The sequence below is a fragment of the Sinohyriopsis cumingii genome, chromosome 12 (genome assembly GCF_028554795.1).
Source record: "Sinohyriopsis cumingii isolate HCF-2022 chromosome 12, ASM2855479v2, whole genome shotgun sequence".
In the NCBI taxonomy this organism is placed as follows: Eukaryota; Metazoa; Mollusca; class Bivalvia; order Unionida; family Unionidae; genus Sinohyriopsis; species Sinohyriopsis cumingii.
Genome location: NC_142972.1, coordinates 84,573,119 through 84,587,229, shown reverse-complemented (window position 1 = coordinate 84,587,229; position 14,111 = coordinate 84,573,119). Strand labels below are relative to the sequence as shown.

The window sequence follows — 14,111 nt, the reverse complement described above, 5'->3', positions numbered from 1 at the left end:
TATTGTTATTATTATAAAAGACATTATAATTATTTAATTGAAAAATATTTGCAAAGTGTATATAATGACTAGCTCTTGTAATTATCGCTTCCTGAGAAACAATTGTATATATTTAGCTTTAACAGATACAGTTCGTGTCTTCCGATACAACCATATTAAGTGGGATGGTTCAGTAGATTTTCCACATTTTTGGACCATTTCAGTCACGTATTGCGAGTTGCAAAGCGGACGCGAGATCTCAAATCTTTGTTCTTTCCTTATATGACACACCTATACCTCAAACAAATGACGTCATTTAATTCAGTGAAAAACTTATGTACTACAAGTAGAAAAGTGATTCGTGTTGAATTCACTTATAAATAGTTCTGCAGTACAAGTTTTGAAGTGAATCTTGCTGCTTCCTTTTGAAGAATCCTAGTAAGTTTTGACTGAGATGAAATACTGTTAATAACAACCCATAAATTAAAAGGTTTTCTAACACTGATGGAAGAGAAGAGACAACTGTCAATAATGTACACATTTTTGCGTTCCCTGGAATGTCCCGTATAGGCAGGATCTGCTGTACATTTTCTTATCTATATGGAAAATTATCATTGGCCTACAATTGTTTAGAAGTCGTCTGCTTCAGAGATAAAAAAAGGTGCTATTTATTATGGATTTTGATGTGCTGAATTAAGATATGACAATTAAAACAACTGAAAAGCTTCTGTTTCCAAGATATTTAAGTTTAACATTTTACGTCTATGTATATTGTGTAGATAGTAGAGTTTTAATCATAAATTGTAAACCTTGGCCTTTTCATGTGCTTATGGTTGCTTTACATGATAATGTTTCACCTGCCCTGTTTATGTAACACTTAAAAAAAACAGCAAAAGAGTTATATAAATAAAATGTGTTATGAAACAAAAGGCAAAAATCTAGTATGCATATAGTACATAGTTTAGTCCTTATTCATTGTCTACTTGGTGCTTCTTGGCTTGTCTCTTGTATTCGTTAAATGGAGCATCTATTGTCCTGTGCAGCAATTGTCTACAAGCACTGGTTGGCTCCATTTGCACTGGTAGCGTTTCTCCATTGTTACAATGTCCTGGTGAAATCGAAAGCCGTGCTTTTCGCTCACTGCTCCACAGTTCTGTTGAAAAAATATAGATGAGAGTGCAAAAGATGTATCGTTATTGACATGTTGCAAACAAGGCTTTTGTATGCCTTGAGGAGGTTTTCCACCAACTCCATGTAGTTGTAAGCCTTGTTGTTTCCTAGAAAATTTGTTGCCACTAACTGGAAGGCTTTCCATGCCGTCTTTTACTTACCACGCAGTGCACGGTCAAATACATCATCTTGAAGAATTTCACGAATCTGAGGACCATAAGAGACACCTTCCTTTATCTTAGCTTCACTTAAACTAGGCAATTGTTCACGGAGGTACTTGAAAGCTGTTTGTGTTTTGTCCATGGCCTTGACAAAGTTCTTCATCAGACCCAGCTTGATGTGAAAGGGTGGTAACAAAATCTTCCTTGATTCAACAAGTGATGCATGCTGAACACTTTTCCTCCCAGGCTCCAATCATTGTCGGAGTGGTCAATCTCTCTTGATGTAGTGGGAATCTCTCTCACGACTATCCCATTCGCAGAGAGAACAGCAGTACTTTATGTATCTAGTCTGCAGACCAAGCAAGAGAGCAAGAACCTTCAAATCGCCACAAAGCTGCCACTGGTGTTGATCATAGTTTATGCACCTCAAAAGTTGTTTCATGTTTTCATAGGTTTCCGTCATATGGATTGCATGACCAACTGGAATTGATAGCAAAACATTGCCATTATGCAGCAAAACAGATTTAAGACTCTTCTTTGATGAACCAATGAACAGTTTCCACTCATCTGGATCATGAACATTGCTGATGGCTGCCATCACACCATTAGTGTTGTTGCAGGCTGCAAGATCACCTTCCATGATGAAGACTGGGACAAGATCCTTTTGACGGTCACGGAACATGGAAATCCTAGCATCTCCTGCAAGGAGATTCCACTGCTGTAATCTGGAGCCGAACTGCTCTGCCTTACGCTTGGATATTTCAAAATCCCTGACAAGGTCATTCAGTTCACCTTGTATTATGAAGTGTGGTTCAGAGGAGGAGGATGGGAAATAATATGGGTCATGTGACATTGATGGTTCAGGACTAGAAGTGTCATCCTCTTCCTTTTCCGCGTCTAACTCAAATGAGGATGCTTCTGTTGCACCAGGAACCGGCAGTCCTTCTCAGTGGGGTACTGTTTGGATAATTGACAGATCACTTTTTCTTCTTGACACACCTTACCCAACTGGAAGTCCCATGCAGAAGTAACAATTGCTGATATGATCTGTTGGCTATCTCCAATTCATTGGCATATATTTCCTTTTCATGTTCAAACACTAGCAAAGATTTGTTGCACAATTGTTGCAGCATATGTGTAGGGACAACCTCTTGTCCTGATCTCCAGTTTTGAAGCTAAAATAAAGGTGATAGGCTTTCTTAACCATAGTGGTTATACTGCGCTTTTGTGATGCAAAGGTCACGTCAGCACAAACATAACAGAAGTTATATGCATTGTACGAGGCATCTCTGCTCACTATGGCTAAATTAAAATGTGTCCCTTTGCACAATCAAACACTGACAAATAAGAGAGCCCGACACTATGATTTTCTAGAGCTGATATAGGGCAATCTGTTCAGCAGAGTGCTATAGTTATGATTGCATCATCCGTGACTGCTAGTCGAGAATATTCTGTAAATGTGGAATAAGATTTGGGTTACAAGCTTGCTGCTTTCTGTTATCGTTTGAATGAAGTCGAAGTTAGAATGATCGCTTAGAAACTGGTCCTTTTCTCTGACTCGAATGCGACTGTGCAATAGATTCATATCAATAAATAGTCAGTAATATGTTGATGTTTTTGTTAACTAAGCTTGGCTTTGCTTAAAATTTTATTTCCCTCCAGTGAAGTTTATACTCATGACCATTATCGTATAATAGTAAGGTAAAAATCGACCCAGATAGGCACAATGATTTTAAACAGAATCGCATTCTAAAGGCAAAATTCGACTAAATACTGGTAAGAGCTACTAAATGTAAGAATTTATTAAAGTCTTTGAAATCTTTGAATCTTATTAGATTAACTCTAGCTGAATATATGTATCGGTATACATCAAAGATATAAAAAAAAATATTTAGTTCGGTTCGTCTAAGCATCCTCTAAGTTTATTTTCTTTCTCTTCCAGACACTTCCGAGGTATAACAGCAGAACCTAGGCACTAAGCATAATAATTGTACATAAAAATTACATTGATCTCTACTTTAGTTCGGATGGTTGAAAGTGCAATGATATAGGTTCTCCTAGTCCCCCATTTAATCGTGTGAACGTGCACACAGCTGCCCAGAGGTTGACACAGATGGGTGTTTATGCAGCTCATTTTATTCATGCTTTCAATCTAACAGTATTGACCTTGATATGAAAAGTATGCTGTGGCAACTCGGGGTTGCTACTGTTTATGCTGATATAAAAGTAAACGCGTAAATCCAAGTTCACTTTTGTGGGCGGAGATTTCGTATTGTTAATGAGAGCGATGGTGTTAAGGAAGTTTGTCTGTCCGACTCGCGACCAGAAGGGTTTGAACCCTGTCATTGGACGAGTACGGTTCGACCACTGTGATAAGCCTCAGGGTAATGTACTCGACCCCAAATACCTCGGCTCGGTATTAACTTTGTGTGTCGATGTGCTGTAACATCACTAAACCAAAGAAAACAAGAATTCACAAAGTCGAGTACGTTTGGATGTATTTTGATGTGAGCAAAATATTTACTATAAAATTTGACCTAATTCAGCTTCGCAGTGGTACTTACAAGGCATACTTTAAGAAATAATGACTGATGAAAAGCAAATGGAAATGTATATGGTATTTTCAGCAGTATGGTATTTCAGCTATATATGGTATTGTCAGCTGTTCAGCTATATGGTATTTTCAGCTTTTCAGCTGTATTGTATTTTCAGCCATATGGTATTATCAGCTGTATGGTATTTTCAGCCATATGGTATTTTCAGCTGTATGGTATGTTCAGCTGTATGGTGCGGTATAATCAGCTGTATGGTATTTTCAGCTAATACATGTAGTTATTATTTGCATTGACATACCAGTTTTGTACGCTCAAAATGGAGGGACAAAAATAGATAATGGATATAATGGAAAGGAAATTTATTCCGATGTACATTTAGAGCTTGAATAAAACTATGAGACACTTTGTCAACGAAACAAAGTGTGAAATTAAGAAACTTAGATCCCACTGAGAGAGGCTATGAAGCTATAAAATATAATAAAAAGAAAAACATTGTCATATAGCTGAGAGAGAGAGAGAGAGAGAGAGAGAGAGAGAGAGAGAGAGAGAGAGCTAAGTGAATAACAGGAACACCATCTTACATGAGGTTTAGAGAGTCAATAAGGTCATAAAATGAAATGATGGAAAAGACCACGGACATGGACTTGAGTGAGCTGATAAAGTAATAAAATGTAAGATCCGAGAAATATTGACATGGAGTTTAGTGAGTTGGTATTGTAATAAAATATAATAACGTAGAAAAGAGTGAGTTGTCAAAGAAATACATATTATAATTGGAAACCAATTGCATGAAGTTAGGAGAGTTTATAAAATAAAAAGTATAATAAATCACTGACATTGAGCTGGGGGAGATCCATATAGAGCTGAGAGAGTTGACAAAATAACAAAATATAATAACGGTCCAACACAGATATGGAGTTAAGAACGTTGATAAAATAATAAATATAATAATGTGGAAAACAGACAGCGAGTTGAATGAGTTGATGAAGTAATAAAATGTAATGACGTGCAAAAACAAAAACATGGAGGTGATTTTTTCCCCTCAAATTAACAAAATATAGTAATCAGGAAAAACAGGCATGGACTTGAGAATAGATAAAGTAATAAAATATTATAATTGTGAAAACAATTACATGAAGTTTAGAGTTGACGAAATAATAAAATACAATAACGCAGAAATCACAGACATGAGTTGAGTGAGTATATAAAATAATAAAATATTTGAATAGGGAAAACAGTGACATAGAGTTGATTAAAAAATATAACATGAAAAACACTGACAAAGTGTTTGTGCTTATGAGAATTTACCAGGAACTCTCGAAACCATTTGAAGTTTAAAATTTCTCTATAAATGCTACGACTTTTGTGTCTACTAATTAATTATTAGTTAATATTGATGCAATCAAAGCGATATAAGTATATCACCTTAAGGACTAAATACAACGTTTTTCGTTTTCTCAAACAACCATTCCATATTATGCAAATCTTACAGGGCATTTTTAGCGTTTGCTCCTACTTGGAAGCAGATATAAGGGTAATCATATTTACCTGTCGACCATTGTACAGTAGACGATCTCTAAATGAGAAATACTGCTTCAGTAAGTAATAACTCAATTTGGAATCATTAACGCTATGTTGTACGTGTAGTAAATAAATCTCGTTCTTTGCCCTACCTACAATTTTAATTTTGATATAATCATGGCGCATACTGTATTGTATATCAAAGCGTATGAGGCGCTGTAGCGGATAAAAGCTGGTCCAATGAGAAAGTTATAGATGAAATCTCGATGTCGTATCTCCAGAAATCCAATATCACGTGTTGGATCAAATTGCATGTCCTTAAAGTTCCATTTTCTAGATCGAGATTTTAGATTTCGTATGGTGGTGGTTTAAAGTTCTATTTCCTATGTCGGCGATTTATAGTGTATATTTTGAATTACACAGCGGTGGTTGAAATGTCAACATCACAGTTCAAGAATCTCTCATTCGCACGTTGTATGTAACTGTTTGATGAAAGTTCCATTTAATATGGCGAGTATTTAGATTTGATCTGTTGAATTTCACAGTAATAGCCTTACTGTTTAAAAATAACGCGGTACTTTCACTGGAGCGACCTCAAGCGAAGAAATTCATAGTAATTCTCGACCTGTGAATGATAAGATTCAAACTGTAAATGCATGAAATGAAATGGCGCCTCATAATTCAATACACGAATTATGTATCTTAATACATATATTATTTTGAATTGTTATAGTGGACATAGTGCAATGTTACTTTTAACACCAACACATAATTTCACCATATAAAAATAACAATTCTGACATGTTAAATTGAAACTCTCGACATATGACATAAAAATTTCAACAACCGCCATGTACTTCAGAAGATCCAATCTAAAAACTCGACATTCGACATCGAATTTTCTACCAGCGCTGTGTAATTCAACAGATGAAATCTAAATATTCAAGATATGAAATGGAACTTTCAACATAAACTCTTTGAACCAATACGTAAATTATGAACTCTCGACGGATGACATTGAAATTGCAACCACCGCCGTGTAATTCAAACGAAACAATCGAAAACCCTGACATAGAAAATATAACTTTTAACCACTACTGTTTAATTCAACATATACAATCTAAAATCTCGACCTAGAAAATGGAACTTTAAGGACAAGCATATTTGATACATCAAGTGAAAATGAAATTCTGGACATACGATATTAAAATTTCAACGGCAACGGCTCCTCATAAAAGTACACAATTATTTTGTCGAGATGTGAACTCTTTTGTTATTAGCAACACATGTTATCATAAAGATGCCGAAGAAGACATAAGAAATATTTTTGTTCCTATTTTTCTTACTTCGCTTATTTACGAGGAAGGCTAGACTTTAAACTGATTCTAGATGACCACAGTACCGGTTCCGCCTTGACATTACCCGGCGCCAGACCATGGCCTTCCGTTTTGTCTGGACTGACAGTGAGAAAATGATTTTTTCTCTGGACCTACCTAGCGACCCATGAAATTAGACCGGTTCTGGGCTAACGGAAAATAAACTAAACTAGCGCCTATATATATGAAAGGGCGTACAGGTGACCAGTTTGAACTTGATTTAGTGTCAGAAGTACTGACAAACCTGGCATATGAAATGATATTGATGACGGTTTCTTTTTCTAAGATTTTTGGAATGTACACATCATTTGGATGGAAAGAAAGCTACATCGCAATCTTATCAGATAAAAAAGAAAAGGGATATTTAGTTTCGTGACAGTTGTTAGGAAGTTTAGTCTACATAGAAGCGAATATCTTTGCAATAAAAGCTTGAATAAAAAAATGCGAAAAATACTTTACGGTTTGAAGTTCGCAAAGAATGATTACAGTAAAGAGGGTATCAAATTTACCAATATGATTAAATCTAACTTTAAAAAATTATAGAGAGATTGATAAACATATTTGAAACCATTTGTGAATTATGTGAAATTGATTTTTGTGAGCGTTTTCAAAATATTCATATTTCTCAAGATACCTGACCGCTCCGGTGTCCTAGTGGTTAGAATGTCCGCATCGGATGCGGGAGGTCGTGGGTGCTAATCCAGGTCGAGTCATACCAGTGACTTACAAAAATGGTACTAACAGCTGTCTCGCTAGGCGCTCAACATCAAGGGTTTAATACTAGGATTGGTCGGCCTGGTGTCAGGATAATTAGACTGGATGGGACATGGTGCTGCCTGTCTGCGGATTGATGCCCCACTGATAAACATCACTATAACTGCCATATTGCATATATCCTAGCAATATGACTGAAACATTGTTAAAGCTACACTAAAAATCCAAATCACACACACAGATATATATATATATATAACCAGACAGAATAGATAACAAAGCAATTGAAACATTGAGACCTCATAAAAAATAAACAGGTCTGTTTATACAGTCATAAATGATGTTAATTTCCTTGTAGAGATTTGTAATGCCATTTAATTGAATTCGTCAATATCCAGATTTAAAAAACATAAATGTGCCATAGTATCGATTCACAAGAAGGGTAGTATCGATCAAATCCATACTTAGACGGGTATTACAATTATTAGTATATTAACAACACTTTATTCAGATATACTGATTGAAAGATTTTCTAAATGTGTTGACAGGTATAATAATAATTGACAACCTATATGGTTTCCAGAAGAAAACATCCACTTTTAGGTATCATAATTATTCTGAACGCAATTATTTGGAAGGTGTTTTGAGTTATAATAAAGTCTCTCTCTCTCTCTCTCTCTCTCTCTCTCTCTCTCTCTCTGTATTTGTTGAGGGAAAGGGTACATTTATTTGTTTCGGACTAAATTGACACATAGCGGAGTTAGTTCATTTATAGTAAAGACTGTACGTGCTTTTTATAAGTCCGTAAAATCTTGTGTAAGATACAGTATGTGTTCAAGTTTGTACGACTGGAAACAAAGAGGAACTTCTTTCACTAGAATTGTTTCCATTTCTTATAAACGATATTTATTAGTAGCATAATGTAAATGAAGATGATACATTGTCTATATTTTGGATCTAGTTGTGTTATTGTCTCCTGACGATACAATAATTTCGCAAAGACTGAACAGCTTTTACAAATCATACTAAATTATATGGAATAGTAAACCCGTTCTTGGAAAATTACGGCTAAAACTAATTCAGCAGAAATGAGGGTTTTCGAAAGAGGTAAAACGATAAATCCATCAACGTATTACAACTGTTAATTATTAGAAAATTGTGCTTCATTTAAGTTCCAAGCTTTGCATTTGTTCATAAATCGTTCATGGACACGTATATAAACATACATGAGTAACTTTTTAACTTATGCAAATTATTTGAATATACTGTTCTATCGATAAAATAAGAACTTAAACGTCTGCACACACACACTTGGCTATATTGTTAGTTAATCTAAATTGTTTGAATGTTTGGACGTATACTATGTAAAACAAAAATGTAAGACAAATAAATTAAAATCAAAGAAGGCATGCTGATATCAATAACTCTTACGATGGGGAAAAAATTGGCGTGTCAAGTTAATTCTCTGTTAGATGATCTAGAGTTTTCTTATCGAAAACTCAATATGTTGTTGTATTATCAATCAAAGAAATCAGAGATCAGTCTAAGCAAAGATATTGGTATATTCTCTAAGTTTACTATGCAAGCTATATTATTATTTATCGTTTTTGAAGAATGTTTCATTTGATAAAGGACGCTCATTTTAAAACTAGATATAGAACAGTATAGAAATTGATTAGAAAATGTGCACCTCAATATAATGGTTCCTGGCCGAGGATACGTACATTTTAAAATACACTGTCGAAATTTATATTTTTTTATGCAAAATAAAAGGACAGAAAATAGTAAGTGTTTTTGGAAGTAATTAATGCTGAAATTATAGATTAAGACTAATATAATTAATCTGTGTTTTGGTCTCTACAAAATTGAAGGGTACTATTTAAGTGTAATTAGATAACCTGTATATGTAATAATCAAAGAAATTAGTTTGGTTCTCCTGTGTCTATATTTTTTTTTGAATTTAATTTAATGCTAAATAAGGTTATGTTCTATTTTTTTCAGTTTGGCTTGGCAGCACAGGAATGAGCATCACCCTTCTATTGTCTCCGCTTATCACCACGATCTGTCGACGAAAGAGTCCCCGTCTTTACGCTGTCATCGGAGGCCTGATTAGTTCGCTCGGGAGTTTATTTTTGGCCTTCTCCGAACAAATTGAGCAGTTGTTCATAAGTCATTGCGTAGTACTCGCCATTGGCACCGGTATCACTCTCAACACCGCCAACATCATAGTGGGCCGCTACTTTTGTCAGAAGCGAGAGTTAGCAGAAATGTTGTTAGTCGGGAGCACTGGCATTGGCAGTGCACTCATGGCTTACATCGTTCCAACGTTAAACGAGTAAGGCATGCTTTGATTTATCCCATCTGATGACCTCTTCATCATTCGTGCGTAGAACATTAACGAAAGCCTGTACAAAGAGAGAGAGAGAGAGAGAGAGAGAGAGAGAGAGCGTTCCAGAACGTTCTATGAGTTACATTAGCAGCTGGCACTGCGCCAATCAAGCTGCGTTAAGTGCTAATATGAAATTAGGCGCATTCGTGCATCTAACCTCACGTGTATGCTGACAGATAGAACTGGTGCCACGAACATACGGGAATCTCTTTCTGAGCATACGACGATACACGGCATACCACAATTATATTAGGGACCAACGTTTTATTTTTTCTAAGACAGTTGCCTGGGATTTTTTTAAATACATTTTCCTGCTATTAAATAGCCGATAAAATATATTGCTCTGATTCCTAATGAAAAATAGCACCATATTCTAAGTATTAAATTATTTGAAAGAAAATAATTATTTTGAAAACATCTTGGCTCGAAAGAAAATTACTAGCCCCGCCCCCAATTAAATGGTCAGCACCTTATAGTAGATAGATTTGATACAGGTATGGTAATTGTTTTATACTTATAATTTAACTAAATTGGGATGATTAAAGATATACTGGCACATTGTAACACATCGTAACACATTCTGCCGAAGTTAGAGACCTTGCTGATAAAGATAAGGCGTGCAAGTTAAGAGCTACACTATTGGCAGGGAAACTTTGGGTGGGACCCTAATATGCGGGCAATATATTTATAAGAGAAAGAGCCAGGACACATCAAATACACTGGCTCAAGAAACAAGACAATATTTGCTGGGAGATAGAAATTATGTGGAATTCAAAAGGAAAACAAATACATGGAAATCTTAAAATTATTCTCGGTCTTACAGAAGAATAACACGTAAAGACACGCTAGTAAAACCTACAACAAACTTTCCCCTTTTGGCCCGGATATCTTTCACAACATTTAATTCGGCTTCCATTTTGACATATGTGACACGTTTTAAACATATGATTAAATGTTCGCAGATATAATTATATTTGTAATGCTGAAAATTAATTTGTAATAAATACAACTCTTCTGTACAAATGGATAATACTGAATGGGAACTTCCGCACATTGTATAATGACGGAAACTACCAAAGTAACGGTACAGTGAAAGTGTACCGTAGTACGTACCATCGAAGAATAAAATGCCTCTGTAAACCGGTGCACTTATTATACTATACACTTCTACTGACAGACGACATATCCGGAAAGCATGAACATTTCTCTGACTGCGGCTTTTGATCGTTTAAAAAAAACACAACTATCATATATTGCACGATTAATATCTTTATTGCTTCAGTTAGTAACAGTTTTATTGGTAAAAGAAGATATTACAATTAATTAAAAGCCTTTTGGCTAGTACGCAACTCCTCGAGTTCGGGATCAGTCACTTGTTTCGAGATCACTGTTTTTCAATTGCTAAGTCTGTTCTGATATCAGGACAATCTTGCGCTTAACGAAACGTATTCACAACATTCACTTTGGAAAATGTACATATTTCTACCATTTATTACAGGAGTTTGCTAAGCTGGTGGCTTGGGCAACGCCTTCTGTGTCATCTGTACATCTACAGTCTATAAGCTATATAAAGCAAACATTAGAATCCCCTCCCCTTTTTAACAAATAGCCACTAATTACGTCTGAGAAATGTACAAACTATACGATGTTTGAAAATTATATTGCTTTAGTTGAGAAGAAGGAAATAGTAGCCACCATTCTGAAAATTACCATCTTAAAGTCTCCAGACATGAGATTTGTCACTTGTATTATAGGAAAGTTAACAAAATATGTACGCTTCCTTAGGTACAAGACGCGGAGTGTGCTAATTTCAGAAACTATTCCAGCAATTTTGATACAAATTTATCCGAAATACTTAACAGGAAGCTCCCCTGATTGGTTGAATTCGAAGTGACACGCTAACGTGCCTGTGCTGAACTGAATTATTTATTGTTTCAGGTTATATGTGTATATAAAACATGTCCATCTTAAAGTTGTCCAACATCTGCTCAACATGAGACAAATATTCTTTATACAGTCGTATTTTCTTACCCACATCGTTTGCTTCATGCCACTATTTATTTTAAAGTTATGTCTTCCAAAACCCAAATAAATCATTAAATATGGCCAGGCTTTCTGTGAAGCTGATACGTGCTCACACACCATGTTTACCTTCCACTTCCCCAGTCAAAAGACTTTAAGAGAAGCCCTGAAAGTCTAATTACTCTCAATATTCAAAAGATAACAAATATCCCACCTTAAAGTGTCTGTCATGTACTCGATATGAAAATAATATTTCTTTTTCAACTGTGTTGTCTGATCTACTACCTCCTTCCACTATTTTAAGTTTCTTTCTTCCCAAACCAATCAATGGATAAGGCATAGTGGAGCTTAAAGTATCATGGGATGTGAATACTTATTATGAGATTAAGGTTCTGACATGTCTTGTGTACATTCAACTTCCACAGTCAAACATACTTAGGAGAGGCCAGGCAATACAAAATTAGCACATTCTGACATATAGGGAGGATGAATCTTTTGGAAGCAAGAGTGGTTTTATTTTCCAAAGAACGCTGATGAGTTTGTTTTAAAGTAACACGAACCAGATGATATTTACAGTACTTGCCAAGGAATTGTCGATGAAAATGTTGGGTTTCTTTTAGTTTTAGAATTACTTTTAACATATTCCTTGCTATATCATGTGGAGGAAATGGGAGTTGAGTACCGTTTCTAAGGACACCGACGCAGTCCAGGCATGCTGACCTAGGCAGGCATCAAATCCGCGATACTTGTTGAATATGCACTGTATTGGACTTTATTGTTGTTGGGGGGGGAGGGGGTGTCTGTTATATGACAGGTAAATCTGATATGCCTTTGAAACTAAAAGGGAAATCTTTCAAGACCGAGAACGTTTGAATTTACTGAGATAATTGTTTTGTGAAGAGGGAACATATGGGACGTGAACACTATTTCAGTTGCATGGGAAATTTCGGTTCACTGAGGTTTAAGTATTGAAAAGTTTCATTTACTTTAATATTAAGGTTGTTCAAAAGTCCAAAGTTTTCTTTCTTCTATTCTCTTCGCTTCTTATATCTTTCTTTGTATTGTTCACAACAGTTTGTTTCCTCATGGGATAGCAACTATCAGATAACATCCATCGATAAAATATATCTAGGATACAACGTAAGCACTGCATATTTCCAATAAATGACAATGATAGATTTCGCACAAAAAAAACTTATTTAACATTTTTTGGATTAAATTTGCAGCTCGATTGGATGGGATCATACTCTTCAATCAATCGCCGGTCTTCTTGCGCTGACTATGTTTGCCGGGGCGATGTACCGGTCGGCTTCACTGTATCATCCACGCCGAAGTGTAATCCTTCACATAAAGAACCAAAAAAAAAGTAGACGAGAGAGGGATATTGAGAAACCACCCTACTTCGACTTCAGTGCACTCCGCATGCGGTCCATACAAGGACTGATGTTTATTGTCGCCGTGATTGCTCTTGGAATTCATGTGCCATTCATCTTGCTGGTAAGCTACCTCTCAGTCGATACTTTGCAAATAACATCGCATGATTAAGTATTTAGGTTGATGTGACCCATACGCAAATGTTTCTTGCTGACTATGGTTGTGAATGAACAAGGAAATGGATAGGCATACAGTTATCTTCGTTTTGAAAGTAATGCAGGTTTTGGTTTGTATAAAGCATTAAGAACTGGAATGCTTAATACTAACCTTATGCATGTGATCTCTGCATTATGCAGGATTATCTTTTTGTAAGTGATGATGACAATATCATCGCGGTATTCTGTATAAATATATCTTTAACAATTATGTATAACTTTACAGTATTGTTCAAGCTTAGTCTTTGATACACTGGAGAAAACTGAAAAATGTGCACATGGTCTTTTTATAATACATCATAATTTCTTTTGCAGATAAATAATTTTCATTTCTATTTATGACAAATGTTGCTAATTCAGACATTATTCCAGACAAATATCAGTTCTCAAAACATTATGGGGAAACATGAGAAGCATCAAATAAATTGCTTATTTTCATCCAGGATAATAATTTGACGCCCTTGTCAATAACCCATTTGTGGGTTGTACTGTCTCAAAAAGAGAATGTCACCATAATTTCAGCAGAAATTTAAATTCTTAATTTCCAGTATTTTCTGTATTGTACCTAAATTGCGATAGCGCAGAATATAAAATCAAATTTCTGCTCGTAGTCTATACTACCGATTTACCTTTTA

General features: G+C 35.5%; 1 protein-coding gene across 4 annotated transcripts in view; it reads left to right on the top strand.

The window, feature by feature from the left end:
• Nucleotides 1-14,111, top strand: part of LOC149786888 (monocarboxylate transporter 13-like) — a 41,604-nt gene that overhangs the window by 22,121 nt on the left and 5,372 nt on the right. For all 4 annotated transcript variants that reach the window (XM_089977410.1, XM_089977409.1, XM_089977406.1 and 1 more), the window contains exons 3-4: nucleotides 9,478-9,811; nucleotides 13,114-13,384. In XM_089977410.1, coding sequence (XP_089833536.1) covers nucleotides 9,478-9,811; nucleotides 13,114-13,384 — 605 coding nt within the window. The remainder of the gene's footprint in view (nucleotides 1-9,477; nucleotides 9,812-13,113; nucleotides 13,385-14,111) is intronic.